Raw genomic sequence first — 20,092 nt, 5'->3', positions numbered from 1 at the left:
TTGTGCTGTAGATCATTATACTGTTGGCTGTACCTGTTAAGTAATTTAGAATTAGTTGCCATTTGTGTTTTCCTCAGTAGTTCAACAAGCTCAAATAGAAATACACAAAGCTAAGTTTCTTTCTTTCTATTTAAATTTATTCTATATCATTATCATGAGATTACATTTCATTTTTCCATCTGAGGTGTGACTAAAACTTCACCTTGTGTTTGAATGAGATAACAGTGTTCAACAATGGTAGATCAAGTGATGTCTCATGGCTTCAACCTCTTTAAGTTTGAATGGGAATAATAAGTCAGAGAAATAATGCCATTTATACTGTGAAAAGGACATTATTGAATTGTCTAAGTAGTTAGCTTTAGTCATAGTCTTTGTAAAACACTACTTGTCTGGTAGAAAGTTCACCATTCATTTAGACCAATTATCGCTATATGGTTGAAAGATGATCACCTGCTTTGCAGAAATATGACCTAGTCATACAGCATCATCCAAATTCGTAAGACAGCAATGTTGAGTGGTAAAAACCTAATCATTTGTTGAATGTTCAAACTCTTAAAAATGTATAGGAATTAAAATAACTTTTGCTATAATTACAACAAGTCAAAAAGTACTAGATTCAGTAAGTAGATGAATGCCATAAGTAATGCTCCAAGAGTTCTGGGGAAAAAACAACTGAAGGACCCAGATCTAGAATATGTGCCCCCAAAGTAGCAAAGAGGTAAGGCCTAATTTACTTAGGGTGAGGAACATAGGTTTTTCCAATTTCATAGAAGTTACTACTGAGTGCAGTTTAGAGACAAAACAGCTCATACCTGGTAAAAAGCAATGTCCAACTCACAAAGCAAGGACACACACTGTGTTTCTGTTGTAAAGAATAAAGATTGTTCATTGTATTTTACATTATGAGTAGTCTTTTTTTTCATGAGCTCATTTACTCAGAAAACTTGTTTTGAATAAATATTTTGCTTGAACTTTCTGTCATTCCAAAACTGTGAAAGGAGTTAGCTTAATGTACATATATAGAGGGCAACAAGCTGAATTTAATATAATCATCATGATATATGTTTCATTGCTTCAGGTGAGTTATTATTTTATTTTAAGTTATATAAATAGTTTAAATAAAATATACATGTAAACTTTTATAGATTTAAACTTTTCTAACGATTACAAATTTGCTCTATATAAATAAGAGCCATACACAGAATCTCAGACTCATTCTTGCTTGTCAAAACTGAATGCTTAATAAGGAATATGTCATATCAATATTAGTCAAATTTTCCTTAGCTTTGAAAAATTATTCAAAGGATATATATATTATGCAAATACTGAGTTGTTTGCATGTACCAATGAATAATAAAATCTCCATTAAATCTCAGCTATCTGCTGAGTCCACCAAGGGGAATCAAACCCCTAATTTTAGCATTGTAAATCAGTAGACTTACTGCTGTACCAGCGGGGGACTTTTATGGATGTAAGACAATTAGTAAAACTTAACAAATCTCACAATGATAAAGTACCTTTGTAATGGCAAGATATTAACTGATGCAATATTCTTAAAATATACAACTTACAAAAAATAAACTAAACCCATTTTATATACATTGTATATTTGATTCAAATAAAAAAAAACAGATGTCATACAAAAGTCCAAAGATTATTAATTGATAAAAAAATACTATTTTTAATATGAAGTATAAACAAGTTTTAAATGTTCAAACATTCATTTTTATAACTTACCAACTTTCAATTGATCACAGTAGCAGCCATTTTTCACACTGTAACTGATTTCCTTTGCAAACTCATATTTGCTACCTTTGTAGACCTTGACAATTACAAACTTTCCACATGAATATTTATATTCTAGAAAAACAAATTTTTTTATAAGGCCAACTTACAAATATTCAGAAACTCCATGGAAAAGTATAAGAGAATAAATAAATGTTTATAGTTATATCCTAGCAAAAAAAAAAAGTTTTATTGTAATGACAATTTCAAACTAACAAAAGATAAGCAATTTTAAGCAAGCCCACAAAGTTACATCAATAACATTTATAGTTTCCAAATTACAGAATATTTGTAAGTTGTATTTACCAAGGACATCATATATAATTTACTTTTAATAACAAAATCTTAATCTACACTGTTAAATGTAATTGCATTTTTAAATAAAAAAATATACATAATGATCCTGTTATTATATTGTTTCGGAAGATTCAGAAAAAGGAATGCACTTAAATGAACTACAAAAATTATACGTGATAACTTACCTGAACTAGGAAGTGTCTTGATGTCAATCTTGATAACTTAAAAGATCAACAATACAAAGAATAAGAACAGTTTTATAATTCATATTTATATTAGGTTATATAACACTACACAGATATACTTTTGTTTAGCTTTAAGAAATTGTTTATTATATATGTATTATATTATATTAAATATTTATTATATGAGAATGAAAGTTAATATTTTCCTGGACTTAAATTGTATCTCCAATGATACTTAACTCCACTGACACTATGGTTATTTATCAATCTTCAGGATTTCCATTCTTTGCTACAATCTTTTATACTAACTTTAATTTGCAAATTTCTCCATCAACTTCAATGCATATTCTATCTTGGTACTACATACAAGCTCCTCTTTCCAATAATGTAATTACTTTTTTGAGATATAAATTGGCTTTTAGTGGAGAAAGTGTAAGAAGAGGTAAATGTTACTGGAAATACATTTTTACTTGAGGAAAATGTTAACTTCCTTATCATACTTACCATCCACTGACATAATAGCTAGAATCCCACATTGAAAAGATGGAGGGACTGGTGCAGACACAATCCATACAGAAAGCATCTGCACAGGACAAAAGTGTACAAAGCCTTAAAAAAAAAAGTGGGAAAACTGCAGTACATCCAAAACAGATATGCTCTTCCCCTTAAACTTAATTCCTATATCAAAAGTGGAACAGAATAATAATCACTATAGACCAGCCCCAACTAGACAGCTGAGGTTCCACTATGTAGAGTTAGAATTAATGGGGTTGTGGTACCTATACTCCATATTGGTGACTAGGGCTACTTGACCACAATGTTATATATGTACTTTGATTAGATCACAACCTGTAGCCATATAATTATACATTTCACACCACCAGAATCACAACGAGAAAGTAAGCAACACCTAAGTGCACAAACTTTCTCCTCCACCTGATGAAGTCCAAAAAGGCAACATCCTAAGCTTGGAATGACAGGAATGTGCATGCTATACTTAACCAAAGGAACATAATTTATCATGTTTGGAATTATGAACATTCATCCTCACCTCCCAACCAAGTGGATAAGAAGTATTCCACTTGCTCCTGGAATTATGCAGATGATGTGGAACCTGTGCTCAACCAAAGACCTAGAATGGGACCATTCGTGTTTGGAATTATGAGGAGATATTAGACCACTTTTCATGACTAATATACTAAACCATAACTGATCAAAGAGAAGAGCCATGCACTCCCCAATATCAAATCTGAAACAAACTTATGAGTAGGCTCTGCAAGGGTTGGTGTCATTTCTACTGACATTTGAAGAAACATCAGAAATCCTAATAGAAGGACTCCTAACATTGCCCCATTCTCCAAGAGTGGAGGAATACACTCTAACACTCTGGAGAGAAAGTCTCTGCCTGCCATCCCAGCAACTGGAAACTAGGGGTGGTAAGAACTCCAGAGCTGTACTAATAGACTCTGGGGGTATAAAATGCAATGGGGAGTCCTGAGGAACAGTACACTGAAAGCTTTGCACTAGATGAATCAAGTTCCCTACATTTTGAAAAGCAGACCAACTGGTAGGGGCAGGCAGAATACACTATAGTTTTATTCATGATTCGCCATGAGTGGAAGGTGAATTTCATGAAAAGGTAATATTATCTAGTACGTGCTTTGATGGTCTTATGGAACAACTCATTTCAACAGAGCCTGTTGCAATTTGTATTAATTAAAATTAAAGTGGTTGCTAGTGTAGAATTGAGAAGAAAAACATCTGCCTGGGAAACACTTGCCACAGAATGGGATACAGTAAAAAAAATAAAGGAACCCTGTAACTAAAAACTGCACACGATTGATGAAAATAATCATCTCTGATTAAAGTCTAAGAGATATGGTCAAAATAGCTACAGGGATAGTTGAAAATCCTCAGAAGAGAATACTATCAGATCACGCAAGTAATTAGATAGGAAATTATCAGATGTTGTCCACATACCAAATGCACAGCATCTTCTAGAGAGCAATTCAATAAAGTATATATGTAAAAAGGACTCGTTTGGGTTGAGAAAATTTTTTTACATAGAGGAGCGAACAACTTTTTGACCTTCTTTGGCCATCACTGTTCACTCCTCTATGTAAAAAATTTTCTCAACCCAAACAAGCCATTTTTACATATATATTTTTCACTACAAGTGGGTTTTCTTGACATCACTGATTATTAATTCAATGAAGTGGCTAAGGGCATAGAGATATGAAATGCAAAAGATTTCTCTCCTGTAATGATAACCCATTACAAATCATGTAACTTAATTCACAAAGAAGAGTAATGGGAGATAGAAGAATCTCAGTTAATAAAGAATTTATTCCTATTGCTACAGAATGAGTTAGTATGAGCCAAAAAACACTTGTAGGCTCTGGCCAGTTATAGTAAACAATCATGATGACAGTATTCATAAAGGTGAAAAGAAATGGCTGGCAAATGGATTGGTGAGAAGGATCTTTCCTTTTCCCTGGTTGTCAGAGTTTTTAGAAGAAAAGACCTACTGGGGTAAAGCAGGATAAATGTGGAATGCTAAAAAGTCTTATGAATATGGATTGCATACAACTCCAACCAACTATGTCCATGAGTTAACAACAACAAAAAATACAATTTAAGAGAAAGATGGAAAAATAACATGAAGTTAAGAGCTCAAAAGTAGGATAAGCAATGCATATAAAACAACTGTAAAATCCAAGTTCAGTTATTGAAAAGATCATTCAGATAAAAATAACATGAAAGAAATTTGGTAGACCTAAAAGAACTGGGGATTCAAACGTCTTCTAATATTTAGAATCCTTAAAAATAGTAACTAAGAATGCCTTATATAAAGCCACCATAAAAGAAGCAAGCTCCTGCTCAGATATCCAGGTTAAAAAATGGGATATGATAGAAACTTTTGGATAAAGAGGGTTTAAATACTTTTAAATACACAACTAACAATAAATTATCCATTTTTTATAAAGAATTGTGGTTGGCATAAAGAGAGATTAAATTAAGTAAGGAGAAACCTAAACTTTAAACTCTTCTGTTAGGCAAAGGACTGCATAACTTCCAAACATGAAGATTGTGTTTCCAAACATCTGGGTGGAAAATGACTAATTGAGGTTATCTCAACAAAGACTTCCAATGTATAAGAGGTAGAGGTTGGTATTCCTGCAGATAGTGAAGAAGTGAACTGGTCAATAAGGTGCAACTAAGAGAACTCAACAGGGAGTAGAACAAATTATAGTCAGAATCCAGGACAATGCCAAATCAGGGGAAAGGCATACAGATGAAAACTTGTCCAATCCTGACTGAACACATCTACTGCCAATGCTTGAGGATGAGGTGTTGAAAACTAAAACAACTGCAGTTGAGAATTCAATGAGTTGCAAAGGCATAGACCACTATAGACATGAAATGAGAGTAAATCCACTGAAAAACTTCCTGATATAGCATACATTCTGCCAGAAGAATCCAGAAGGGTTAATACAAGTGATCTGCAATTAAATTTATCATTCTTGGAACATTACATGTTAAAAAACTGATATAAAGGGAATGAAACCAGTAAAGAAGATCCAAGGTATGAAAACAAAGGTCTCAAGAATGTCTTGACAAAAAAATCTGAGACACAACAAGGGAATTGTCAGAATGTATTATTACAATTTTTTCATTCAAATGAGACAGGCCTTGAACCATTGCCTGATGTACTGCAAAACGTCTTCTTCCAAGTACCCTGGAACTCCTTACCTTGAAGATAAACTCTCCATCCTTAAATAAATGCATCTGTGAAGAAATGGATCTCAGGACAAGGTGGTAGAATGGACACTTAAATAGTACTGTTGTTGCAATTGACAATGTTGCTCCTGAATAATGAGACAGGATGATCCTGTGAAATTTTGATGAAAGTTGTGCTCAACACTGTTTATCTATTTTGTATCATGCAATGTTTCAAGCGTCTTCAGCACCAAATGATAATTTGTATTAGTTAGAAGCAGCACTAGCCAAATCACGTTTGTGGAATGAGAATCTTGTGCATTTAAAAGTAGTACCAGTTGTAACTTCAGATTTCTTTTAGATTCCATTATATGCAGTTTTATCTAAGTATATAACAATGTTCTATGACTTACTGTTTAATCAATGATATAATCCTTTGAATGTATTTTCATGTACGAGTGTTAGATCCCAATCATAAACCAATTCAAATGCTGCACGTAGTGATACAGTATTGTATAAAGGAGGTGAGCATTCATACGCTGGATCATATCCATGCGAGATTGAGACTGTTACAAGAAATACTTTCATTATCACGAAGTAGACACGAGAAACTTTCAAGGTTTGGATTGTCCCTGTTTTTTTTTATTTAAACTACAACTGTATTTGCCCCAAAGTCAGTAAGCAACTGTTTAAGTTTTGTTGATCATAAACAAAAATATTGATTTTTGTGGGAATTTCCCCGATTCACCACGAGGGTTTAGATCTAATAATAGAATTTGCAGTTTGTTTGTAAATTATACTTATATGTTCAATAAATTGTAATCTGAGAAAGTATGTGTTGATGCTATTCTGAATTCGTTATAGATTGAAATGTTTTCAATTCAATTCTGCATTTATGTCTACTGCACTTTGATATGTTTTATGTGTTATATACAAGCTATAAGAAGATATGTTGTTCTTGCTAACCAAATCAAGTCATGTATCATGCTACTAAAATGTTTTATCATATTGTATACTTTCAATTGTTATTTTTCTTCATTACAGTTGATGGTTGCTTATTACTTAGCCCTTGCTATTTAATAAAAAGATCAGTAACACAACACTTGGGTTGAGTTATTGGATCAGAATACATCACACAAGACAGTGGGCAATTACATATCCAAATAATCAGAATGCATGATCCATTAGTCAAACAGTAACCATTGAAGGGACTTCATATATGCTCATTCCAAAGGAATTAGAGATTTGAGAAATGCTCACATTCCCAGAAGAATGAAAACTATCTGTGCAGTAGGAAAAGGAGACAAAAATAAAATCCAGATGCTCTTTTCATGGTTTGAAGCCTGATAGGGGTTGGTTGAGCACAACGTAAGTGAATATTGAAAGACAGGCCCAAATTAACGAGATATTGTGTCAGTGACAAAAGAGATTTCTCCAAGCTGATAAAGAAGCCCACTTTTGTACTTTCCAAAACTAGAGGCCCGGCATGGCCAAGCGTGTTAAGGCGTGCGACTCGTAATCTGAGGGTCGTGGGTTTGCATCCCTGTTGTGCCAAACATGCTCGCCCTTTCAGCTGTGGGGGCATTATAATGTAATGGTCAATCCCACTATTCGTTGGTAAAAGAGTAGTCCAAGAGTTGGCAGTGGATGGTGATGACTAGCTGCCTTTCCTCTAGTCTTACACTGCTAAATTAGGGAGGGCTAGCACAGATAGCTCTCAAGTAGCTTTGTGCGAAATTCAAAAACAAACAAACCAAAAGAGCCAGTCATCCATATAATTATGTGTACAAAGGCCCAAAGAATATAACTGATGATAAAAAGTTCAAATCACTCTGCAGAAAAAATAAGGTGTTGATGTATGATCCAAAGGAAGAGTCCATAACTGTAGCACCTGGCATTTGCACTCAAAGCTAAGAAACTTTTAGGAAGATTCTGCTATGGGGATATGAACATCAATGGCATTGAATTTGGCCACCCAGAGTCATTGTGCAAAGTGCCATTGTTGGGTGAGAAGAGACTCCATAGCAAAGAGAGGAGGATCTAAAAATTGGCTTAATCAAGATAGATTGGTGATTGGATGTCAATGTTTTATTTTCTTGTGTACCACAAATAAAAGTGAATGAAATTCTGGAAAAAACAGGATCAGCCCTCTCTATTGCCTATTTGACTAAGAACTCTCTTACAGCCTAGGAATGGAGCTCAACTGCTGTGCATCTATTGGAGACGAAGTAGCAACAAATTGAACAGACAATAGTGAAGTTGATGTAAACTGAACGACAAACTGAAGCCAGAATCTGGAGCTTTATGGATCACTGGTGAAAGAGTTCCAAATGTCCAGGAAGTGATACAACTGTGTTCCCACTGCTCCTGTACCTTAGAGTAGTCAATCTATGCCATTGTCTTCAGTCTACCTGAACCAAATATCCTCTGGAAAATGGATGGACCCAATTATAGGAACCAATATACCTGGAAACCAGAGTATGGGGTTGGGAAATACTGCCTAAATTCCTAAATTTGAGCCAAAAAAAGATTAGAAGCTAAGGATAATAAAGAAGAATGTAAATGGGTGCTATCAATTCAGAATTCTAACATTTCTGGAACTTCAGCAAATAATAGGGGATAGAGAAAAGGAGGTCTGAATAAAACAACATATGAATCAAGATTTACATGTATTTATACTAAAGTTATACAAAAATGAACAAAAATGTTTAGAAGTGAATAGTTTTTTGAGACTTGTGACTGTAATGTAAATCACTTTCGCGTACCAGACCTCATCATGTTTGAAAATTTCATTACTCAGGTCATAAAAGCAAAATTTGAAGAAAAAAATAGGTCTTTTTCCATTTACTTTAGGAAAATGACACTTTCTGCCCAGGAACAAGAAAAAGTAAAAATTTTGTTACATAGTGTAATGTATAGTTATAAATAAAAAGATAACTGTAGAACTGTTGATCTCATACTAATTCACTATATAAACAGTAAGTAAAGAGAAAACTCAAGTTGACAGAAACTCATGATGAATGCTATGTTGAGAAAAAGCAGTTACATTATCAGGATGAGGTGCTTATACACAGTACCAAGACAGATGGCATATTGAAATTGGTGGAAATATTTGCAAATTAGAATTTGCCTAAGGCATTCAAGTGGAGTATAAAAAATTGGAGCAAGCATTCTCAATGCTTAGATGGGAAAAGAGTGGAAACTCTGGAAGCTGAGAAATAGTTATAGTATCAGTGGAAGGTAAGTGTGTTTTGAAACAATGACATGTTTCTTATTTTATTCATGATAAAGCTTCTAAGGTGATATGTTGTCAGCCCAAATTTTGAAACACCAATCAAAATGGAAAATACCTATCTGACAATACTCAGCATCAACTCTTGAGTTACTCTTTTACCAATGAATAGTGGAATTGCCAGTAATATTATAATTCCCATGGCTGAAAAGGTCAGTATAATTGTGAGGTGAGTGTTTTAATCATAATGCCATGAAACAATGATAAATTGTATGTAAAATATAAGCATGTCTTACTACTAATTATGCAATATTTATGTATTATAATAAGAACAGATAAAGGATTGATAATTAACTGTTTTTATACAACCAACCAAAAGAAGTCACCATAAACTAAAACCTAACAACCAAAATAATATAAGTTCTCACAGCAAAGACAATGATGTGAGGCTTGATGTCCATTTTAGGTAAAACTTATATTTGATGGTTACATTATTACTATAGAAAGTAATTGATATGATAAAATTTCACTTTTTATGAATACAAAAAGGAAAATAGTAACAAAATGTTGATCTAAGTACATAAAATGCTTATTATAAAAGTACAAAAGGTATCTTTTGATTTGTTGGTGATTACATCAACTTACAATATAAATGTTTTGTTTATTGAAATAGTACTTTAAATATTTTCTTAATGATGTTCAATGTTTCCCTTTATAACAATATCTATGTAATGACTGAATCACAAGTTCTGGAAATGTCTGTATATCTGCTATGATATAGCAGAAAGTTTGAATTTCTCTTTTTCTTCTTTTTTTACTTGATAACTCAAAACAGCAGTGTCAACTAAATTCTCTGAGATGATATAGTTCCTAACAGAGTACCTGCTTTTACAGGTATTATTAATGCCTATTTGTAAAAAATTAAAAAAATAATAATTCCATTGTAAATGCTATTGTTATTACCCCTTTCAGTTAGTTGTCTTACAAAAATTTGGTGTTCCTTTAAAAGTACAGGTGAAATAAGAATTACCAGTCAATAATAAATGAACAGTAAATACTGTAGTTGGAACCTCACTGTGTTGATAACTTAAAAACAAAGACAACCTTCCTATGCCAATTGAAACATTGTGATAAAAAAACAAGCAAGCAAGTAAAAAAAAATATTTTAAATGGAAGTAAATATAAGAGTGGTTAATATTAATCATTCAGAAACAAATCAAACAAAATAGGATGAATGGTATTTGCATCATCCCTATAGAATAGCTCAAACAAGAATTACCACACATGACTATATAAAATTATTTAATCACAGTTGAGCTTAATCTATTCACTTTTCATCTGTTAACATTTGACCGTATGGTGTGCCTACACTATCAAGTAGGAATGATGCAAATGGCATCCCTACTATCTTCCTATTTCCATTGTTTTTGAAGGACTGATATTAGCCATCCCTACATTTACTTCCTTTTTTAAAAAGATTTTTCTTCACTTGTATATTGTATCCCCTATAAATAACTAAAAACTGTCATTCAACTATAATCATTAGTTTTTTATCTGTAGCTATGTGTATAAATTATAATATGAAATATACAGACTAAATTCTTTGTGATGATTGAACTTACTGATATCAAAGGCACAAATAATTTCCACCAGTTTATAGTCTATGTCATAATGGCAGTTGAGACAGGAATAAGGAACTGAAGGACAACTTGTAGGTGGTCTAGGTGGGGGATAAGTTACAGGTGGAGAGTAAGTAATAGGTGGGGGATATGTTACAGGTGGTATATAAGGTGGGGGATATGTTACAGGTGGTGGGTATGTTCTAGGTGGTGGGTAAGTTACAGGAGGAGGGTAAGTTACAGGTGGTGGATACGTTCTAGGTGGTGGATAAGTTCTAGGTGGTGGGTAGGTTACAGGTGTTGGGTAATGTTTAGATGGTGGATAAGATTACAAGATTATAGGTGGTTTACAGGTGATAGGTAAAAGTACAGGTGGTGGAAAAAATTACAGAGGAGGAATAAAAGTACAGATGGTGATATATTACTATAATATACAGGTGGTGGGAAAGTTACAGGAGATGGGTAAGGTACAGGAGGTGGGTAATGTATAGGTGGTGGATAAGTTACAGGTGGTGGGTAAAGTATAGGTGGTGGATAAAGTACAGGTGGTGGATAAGGTACAGGTGGTGGATAAGGTTCGGGTGGTGGATAAGGTACAGGTGACGGATAAGGTACAGGTGACGGATAAGGTACAGGTGATGGATAAGATGTACAATACTTTAGTTTCTGTTTAAATGTTCCTTCATTTCTTGGTTCATAATATACAAGATAGACTTGGTCTGCTAACTGCACAGAATCATATTTGAAGCCCAATTTTCTCCAAGGGTCTTTTACACTCAGCAAGATGTGTAGACCTGAAAGAAATGCATTAATAAATGTTTTTGTGTATAAATTAGAGTCTGTGAATTGAAACATATATTTAATTGCATTACTTTGAAAGCTTCTAAGAGGACTAATAAACATTGCTTTATTTTATAGTTATTAATGTAAGTAAATTTAATTCTAATCATCAGCTTTTCACACATGGTTTTCAGTTGGCATTTAAATGGTAACATAATTCTGTTGCAGAGGTTTACAGTATGAGCTGAACCTCCTGACTTATGTGAGATCAGTAGTCATAGATTTTTTTACTCTATAGTTCAGGTTGGTCAAGCATGTTGTTAATCAAACCTCACAATGTAAAATTAATAAAATTACTAAACTCAGGGTTATTGAATATGGACTTTAGAAGAAAACCAAATTTATTCCAAGAATAATCTACAAGGAGTATCTCAATACTTAAATCAGTATAATGGTAATGTTTCAGGTTTTCTGGCAACATTGCTTTGATTTGAGTTAGCTTAGCTACCTTTTAATCTTAATTAAAGAGAATATATGATACTCAGATCCTAATTCTTAACATCAGAACTAAATGTAAGAATCAGATATCAAGACCTAAAGATTTCCTGTAAGCTAAATCATCAGGTGTTCTGTGACTCCTCCTTTAAATTTGTACAGAATATATTACCAATAGACTCATTCTGATTTAATTTATTATAATTTATATCATTTGATTAAAACTCTAAATCGTAAGATATACATTCAAACAATATTCTCAAAATCAAGTTCATTGACAAACACAAAAAAGAATATATGAGTTACATTCTTTCTTTAATTTAAAGTATAACAACACATGTCATAAGAAAATGTACATAAATACTGTTACAAAAAACAACTGTATCTCATGAAGTATAAGTAAGTTTTATATGCTTCAACATCTATGCCTATAACTTACCAACTTTCAACTGATCGCAATAGCAGCCACTTTTCACACTGTAGGTAATCTCATATCCAAATTCATATTTGTTACCTTTGTAGAACTTGACAATTACAAACTTTCCACACGAATGTTTATATTCTAAAAAAACAAATTTGTGATAAGGCCAACTTAAAAACACTAAAAAAAGTCCATGCAAAATTATTAGAGGATTAATAATTTGGTTTTTTAATATTTATATAATACAGTTTCTGTAATTAATATTAACCAAAGTAAAAACTACTTAATGTTTTTATTTTACTGTTAAAAAATTTCAATTAAGTTATTCACTTAAATTTTACTTTTATGTTATATATATATATATATACACATACATCTATATGCACACATAATATTAATAGGTACAAAGTATATAATGAGGTCCTGTTTTTAAAATGTGAATTTTTACACTACTAATATTTATGTTGTTGTAAAAATATATTTGTAAAAAATAACATATCGTGGTTATATTGTATTTACCTTTATTCATTTTAAAAAAATTCACAAAATCAATGTAATTAAATTGGCAACAAAATTACACGTGATGAACTACCTGAAGCAGGAATCGTCTTGATGTCAATTTTGAGAACTGTGAAGATCAAAACAGAAAAAATTTGAATAACTTTGAAATTTATGTTTTCATTAGGTTAGTTGAATAAAAGTCACAGAAATATATTTGTATAACTTAAGATGTTTTATGAAATGACTCTATGAGAAACTGAAATAATAAATAAGTTTGCATAAATTATATGCATACATATCTTAACGTATATAAACTGTAGGTAAAAAATAAAAATAGATCAGGTTTCAATGTTCAAATACATCCTATTGTTTTTCACCCATAAATTTCATGTTCTTATTCATAGTAAACCAAGAGAAGAAATCATACACCGAATCTTGGGAACACTGTTATTTATTGTTAATATGATAATCATAATTTAATTAAAATCATTGATAGCTTAATTTAAAAGACATTTTGTATGAACACTTGAAAGTAACCTTTCTAACACATAAATATCTAATTCGAAAGAAAAAATTATATATACACACATAAGTTTTGTAATACAATTGATCAAACTCAAGTTATGAAAGGATTACATGACCACATGGTAATTATTGTTAAACGAGACATAAAAAATTTTACAGTATAATCTCAAAAATGTAAACAGATATTCTTCAAATGCAAATAATGTATACAGTTAGAAAAGTCAAACTTGTAACCCTATTATTCAACACAATACCTAACAATTTCTCACCATTTAGAAACACTTTCAGAGTTGTAGAAAAAAACATTCTAATTATTAATTATCTTGTCTCGTCAGTGTCGACAGCAACACAAAATTGACTTAGTTCTCTTCTTATAAAAAAATCGTAAGTTTATTTAATCAAAATATTTATGATCTTGCTGTGTTTACTGTATACCTATAAATCAAAAAATGATGATATTGTAAATAATCATTTTCTTACACTATAAACAGTTTTCGGTTACATATTTATCTTCTTTCAAACAGTAGCTTTATTCCACTATCATGTAACACAATGAAAAATAATTTTCTTGCTACTTTCTTTTCACACAACAGAATACACTTAATTTTATAGGTATAAAATAAAGAATAGTAAAAATATGTCATCAAAAGTATATACATACTTTTCATATATACATATATCTACAGCTTTTTTTAATTGCTGCCTTTAATTCTTTGTTCCTTAGTAATGTATGTAAAGTATTATAAGAGATATACATACTAATGTTTTATGTATCCCGAACTTACTGAAATCAAATGTACAAATAATTCTCTCCAGCTTAGAGTCTAGGTGATGATGACAGTTGAGACAGGAGTAAGGTGCTGAAGGACAACTTGTAGGTGGTTCTGGTGGAAATGGTGGATGTGGAGGATAAGTTACAGGATGTGGATAAGGCTGACAATATTGTAGTCTATTTTCAATTTTTCTGTCATTTTCCGAGTTATAACTGACGAGATACACTAGGTGTGTCAGCTGCACAACACCATATTTGTTGTCAACTTTACTCCAAGGATCTTTTACACTCAGTAAGATATACAAACCTGAAAGAAATATATTATGAATAACTGCATCAACAACTTCCTGTCAATAATTAGCACAAACTGTTTCCTTGCATTTACTTTGAAATACTTTAAGTGATATGACTGATGTGCAATATTTGTAACAAAGTTATTAACTTAAACAGATCAGTTCTTATCATCATGTTTTCAATGTTCCATTCTTTTATACACAAAATGCAAGTTTTTATGTTAAACATTATTCTTTATAATGCTGTTTTGTACCAAGCTCTTATTATCATTATAGAACAGTTTGTAGTTTAGAATAAATTATGAGATTGTATCACAACATTTGACTTTAGCAAGTAACCACATACAGTACTGGGTAAAAGCATTAGGACAAAAAAAAAAAAATTACATTTCAGGATACTTTTACAGAACATTGGAAAGTAAACCACAGTTGAAAGATGAAAATTTTATTATCCTTCACATTTAGTACAACAGAAACTCAGAGGAAGTTTTAGTTCAGTAAACTGGTAAAATATTTTGTGTGTCCACTTTTGTTTAAATAACTGCAACCAGTCTTTCAGGCATTGTTTCAATATACTTAGTCAAAATTTCCTTTGGTATTTTACTCCAAATGTCTCTAATACACTCCTATTCAGTTTCTTTGGAAGTAGCTAAGATTTGTCAGGATTTAATATAACAAATCCTAGATCTGTACTATTTAGTTTAGACTGGGGCTTTGTGGGGGTGAATGCATTATTTGAATGACTCCTGCAGCTTCTTTCTTAGCTAAACAATTTTCACATAGATTGGGTGAGTGTTTGAGGTCATTGTCTTCTTTGTCCTCTACTCATAATATTCTAACCACTGGGTATGCCTTGACAGATAAATAACTGATGGTATTATTCCACCTGTTATGCAAATGTCTTCTGATGCCTCAGTAGAAAAACACCCCCAAACCATCACACTGCCTGCTCCATGCTTCATGGTGAGTGCTAAACACTGAGGTAAGTATCTTTCACTGTTGGACATACAACCTATGTTTTCACCCAAATATTTCAAACTTGGACTCATCCATTTATAACACCCTTTTCCAATCATTAACAATCCAGTTTTTGCACTTTTGTTTTTAGCAAACGTCAATCTCCTGATAATAATTGAAGATCAAAGTAATGGTTTTTCTACCTTCAACACAACCAAGTGTTCCATTCTCACTGATTCTTCTTGATACTGTACATCTGAACATTTATCTCTCATTTGGTACATAGTCATTTATCTCCTGATTGAGATCAGTGACAGTCTTTTCTTCTGTTCTCAAGGCAGCATAAACGAAGACAGTTAATATCAGTAACATTGAATTCTGGTGTTCTGCCTCCTCTTTTCCTTGTTACAAATTTACTTGTCCCAGTCTCATGATTTACAGAGTACTTGACATTGTATGCAGCAATGTGTTACAGAGTACAAAGAGCATTTTGTAAAGCTTTTATGTGAAATTTCTGCTTGACTGATAATCCTCTACACTTTTTGTGTCATGTCATCACATAAACTAAATATATATTGTGATAAAAACTATTTTTATCAAGGTTTATTTGTGAAGTCCTCTTAAATTGATTTCTTTTAGCATGTACCAAAATCATATGCTAGCTTTTTCTATACAGTTACGACACTGCATGGGATACCATGACAGCTATGTATGACCAGACATTTGATTAGAATGTTCATTTAGACAGAACCTTTAAAATGTGTTCTTGGTAGAAGTATGTGAGTGTTATAGAGAATGATAAGTATTCTCACCCTTTCCCATTCAATTGTCAACAGGGATCAGTGAAACATTACCACAGAGTGAGAATTTACATTCTCTAATAGCATGGAAGAATCAACTCCATAAAATGTAAAGAGTGAATAAACTATTTAAATAGTCCTATCACTTTTCCAGAGTCTGCTATAAGTAATAGTATACAGAACAGAAATTTCAAAATAAGAGGAAAACCTAATGTAAATTCAAAGTTCAAAAAACAGATTTTTAACAAAAAATTTCATAAAATTTTGAGTCATCCCATAAGTAATGTCCAAAAATGTAATAAAGAAAGTGCATCATCATTTCTGGCTTTGTAGAAGATTCTAATGATTAAAATATGAAGTAGGACATGTATAAAAATATTTAGATAAATAAAAGAAACTAACCTAACTCTACTTTTTCAGATCATTAAGCAAATAAACACTTATGAAGACAGATTTGTCTGAGGAGCACATTAGAGCTATATGAGTTTAAAAAAGGCAATTGTGAAGCAGAAGCTAAATGAAACATTCAAAGTGTTTATGGTGCACTCTCTCAATGAGAAAAAATGTTGAAGGTGATTTTACAAGTTCAGATCAAGTGAGACAGCTTAAGTGATGCAGCACATTCAAGTTGTCCTGCTGAGTTTAATGGTGATTTGCTGCTGGCTGCACTTGATAAAGATTGTGCTTTAACTGTTAAAAAACTAGCACAGAAGCTTATTTCAACCCATTGAACAGCTCACCATCATCTGCAACACCTTGGAAAGATGTCAAAAGTTGGAAAATGGGTCCCCCAGGATTTCACAAAAGCCAACCTAAGAGCAACAGTGGACATTTGCACTTCTATGCACTCTCACGAACGTAACACACCTTTTCTGGACTGGTTAGTGAGTGGAGATGAAAAATGAAAATTTGATAATAATGTTAAGTGCTGCCGACAATGGCTCAGTGCAGGTAAACTGGTTAAAGCACAGCCCAAAATAGACCTCTATACCCTAGGAAAGTCTTATTAAGCATTTGGTGAGATATTGTTGGTGTGATCCATTTTGAGTTGTTGCCACTTAATGTTACGATTACATCAGTTAGAGCACTTGAATGTTGCAATGAAAGAAAAGAGTCCTGCTTTGATCAATCATAAAGGTGTTGTGTTACATCAAGATAATGCACAGCCCCATACAGCAAGGATTACATCTGTAAAGATTGAAGAGCTAGACTAGGAAAAACTTCCACATCCTCCTTATTCTCCAGACCTTGTCCCATCTGATTATCATCCATTCTGAAGTTTGCAGAACTATATTGATGGAAAAGAGCTTGGAACACATGAAGATGTCAAAATTACCCTCTTTACATTCTTTTCCTGCAAACCCCAAGAATTTTATGTAAGTGGCATTTAGAAGCTTGTGAATCCTTGACAGGAAGTGATTAATAATAATGGAACATACATGATTGATTAAATAACATTAAAAGCACTTGAAATCCTTTCCGTTTTTCTGAACCTAAAACTGGACATTACTCATGCAATGACCTTAGAGTAATACTACAGTAGCCCCTTTAATCCACTGAATTCAAATATTATATATTTATTTGGACTATATGTATAATTTCTTAATTATATTTTAATCTTATTCCGTAAGCTAAGAGATTTTATGGTGATTGAATAAGTAATTACATGCATTATTAAATGAGAAAATTATATTTACATGGCCCTTAACTGGTGTCACTCTTCTCATTAATTAGTTTCTGGTGGACGACAGTTTACTAATGTAACAGTGAGTAAAGTTTGTGTTATTAAACATTATTTTTGTACATATAATATTATTCCCAGGTAATAAATGAAACAATGTTGTTGTTATTTCTTGAATTTAAGGTTTGTTTAGAACTGAATGATATTTAAGCTTTTTAATTTTTATGCAAACACAATGTGTCTTTGCATGTTTATTGGGCATGTATATGAAAGTTATGATGAGTATTTAACTGATACTCAAACTGAAATGTGCTCTTTCTACAGAGCTCTACATTGTGGGCTCTTTCTTCTGATTAATGTGCATATATGAGTCATTAACATTCACTTCATTAGTTCAGCCAGGGCAAATGAATTGGTAGCAAATACAAAAGTTCAAGTCCTCTAACTATGATATTTTATTAAACTTATGGACATTGAACATGCCCTTTTTATTTTAGCATCTAGAGAACAGTAAATGATACACAGTATCTTAATTCTCAGTTAACATGAATGGTAATGTTTCAGCAGTAGTTTTCATACTTTCTCATTTTGATTCAAGAAAATATCATAGATCATTCTCAGATTATAAGTGTTAAAGTCAGAAGTAGGTGTGGGGATCTTCCTCCTGTAGCTAGACTGTAAAGTGTACTATAGGATAAAACTTTATATAGTTCTGTAACATATCCTTCAAATTTGTATAAATGGTGTAGCTAATGGATTTATTTTGATTTAGTTTATTAAAAATTCGACAACCTTTCATAAAAACTTTTAACTAACAAACACACAATGCAGTATAATGAGTTCAGTCTTTGAAGTTTCAGAACTTTGAGAAATTATTTAAATTTCAAAAATTAAAGTTGAAGTTTGTATTAAATAAAAACATGTTCCCATGATACTATCTTGTAATCTTGGAAGAGTGCCACAGAAACAGAAGGTAGAGAAAAGAAAAGAGAAAAATTTAATTAACAATGAAAGTCTAAGAAGATAGTGCATTGTAAACAATTAACCCAAAAAGTCTTACATTCCTATTATCATGTAAATGTCTATTACTTTTACATGTTATTTAATAGTATTATTATCACAATACTAGTTGTATTTCCTTGTTTAAAATGTCTATTATATTTTATTTATTATAACGTAATGTTTATGGTTAAAAAGATATGCATACAAGAATTTTCCCAAATGAAATACTATAAAACTGGTAGTAAATAAATAACATTCACATAAAATCTTAATCATATTGCTCAAGAGGGAGTGTTGAATGAGAAATACCTGAATTTTAAATAGTTTTCTTTTGATTTCATATAAAAAAGATCACACATATTATGCATGTACTGAGTTCCTAATAGGAATTTACATGTATTAAAACTTCAGTCATAAAACACTGATCAATATTAGTCACTTATACAATGTTTTACTGTTATGAAGAGATAATTAGTAAAATGTAAAGAAAACTCTAAGTGGTAAAATATACATTCAAAAAATATTCTCAAAATCAAGTTCATTGACAAACACAAAAAAGAATATATGAGTTATATTCTTTCTTTAATTTAAAGTATAACAACACATGTCATATGAAAATGTACATAAATACTGTTACAAAAACAACTGTATCTCATGAAGTATAAGTAAGTTTTATATGCTTCAACATCTATGCCTATAACTTACCAACTTTCAACTGATCGCAATAGCAGCCACTTTTCACACTGTAGGTAATCTCATATCCAAATTCATATTTGTTACCTTTGTAGAACTTGACAATTACAAACTTTCCACAGGAATGTTTATATTCTAAAAAAAAAAAATTGTGATAAGGCCAACATAAAAACACTAAAAAAAAGTCCATGCAAATTTATTAGAGGATAAATAATTTGGTTTTTTAATTTTTATATTATACAGTTTCTGTAATTAATATTAACCAAAGTAAAATCTACTTAATGTTTTTATTTTACTGATAAAAAATTTCAATTAAGTTATTCACTTAAATTTT

The 20,092-nt window shown here is 31.7% G+C and overlaps 2 protein-coding genes across 2 annotated transcripts in view; both read right to left on the bottom strand.

Annotated features, from left to right (window-relative positions):
- LOC143222551 (uncharacterized) overlaps positions 1 to 11,159 on the bottom strand; it is a 78,321-nt gene extending 67,162 nt beyond the window's left edge. Inside the window, exons 1-3 of the mRNA XM_076449187.1 lie at positions 10,842 to 11,159; positions 2,268 to 2,303; positions 1,738 to 1,860 (exon numbers count right to left, since the gene is read on the bottom strand). The gene's annotated coding sequence lies outside the window, so the exon portion shown is untranslated. The remainder of the gene's footprint in view (positions 1 to 1,737; positions 1,861 to 2,267; positions 2,304 to 10,841) is intronic.
- Positions 11,160 to 11,174: 15 nt separating this feature from the next.
- LOC143223917 (uncharacterized) overlaps positions 11,175 to 20,092 on the bottom strand; it is a 139,453-nt gene continuing 130,535 nt past the window's right edge. Inside the window, exons 48-52 of the mRNA XM_076452391.1 lie at positions 19,771 to 19,893; positions 14,346 to 14,639; positions 13,127 to 13,162; positions 12,553 to 12,675; positions 11,175 to 11,632 (exon numbers count right to left, since the gene is read on the bottom strand). Of these exons, the coding sequence (XP_076308506.1) occupies positions 11,175 to 11,632; positions 12,553 to 12,675; positions 13,127 to 13,162; positions 14,346 to 14,639; positions 19,771 to 19,893 (1,034 nt within the window). The remainder of the gene's footprint in view (positions 11,633 to 12,552; positions 12,676 to 13,126; positions 13,163 to 14,345; positions 14,640 to 19,770; positions 19,894 to 20,092) is intronic.

This window comes from Tachypleus tridentatus, chromosome 8, assembly GCF_004210375.1.
Source record: "Tachypleus tridentatus isolate NWPU-2018 chromosome 8, ASM421037v1, whole genome shotgun sequence".
Classification (NCBI taxonomy): Eukaryota; Metazoa; Arthropoda; class Merostomata; order Xiphosura; family Limulidae; genus Tachypleus; species Tachypleus tridentatus.
Note: the sequence above shows the minus strand (reverse complement) of the source record. Positions and strands in the feature narration are given on the sequence as shown.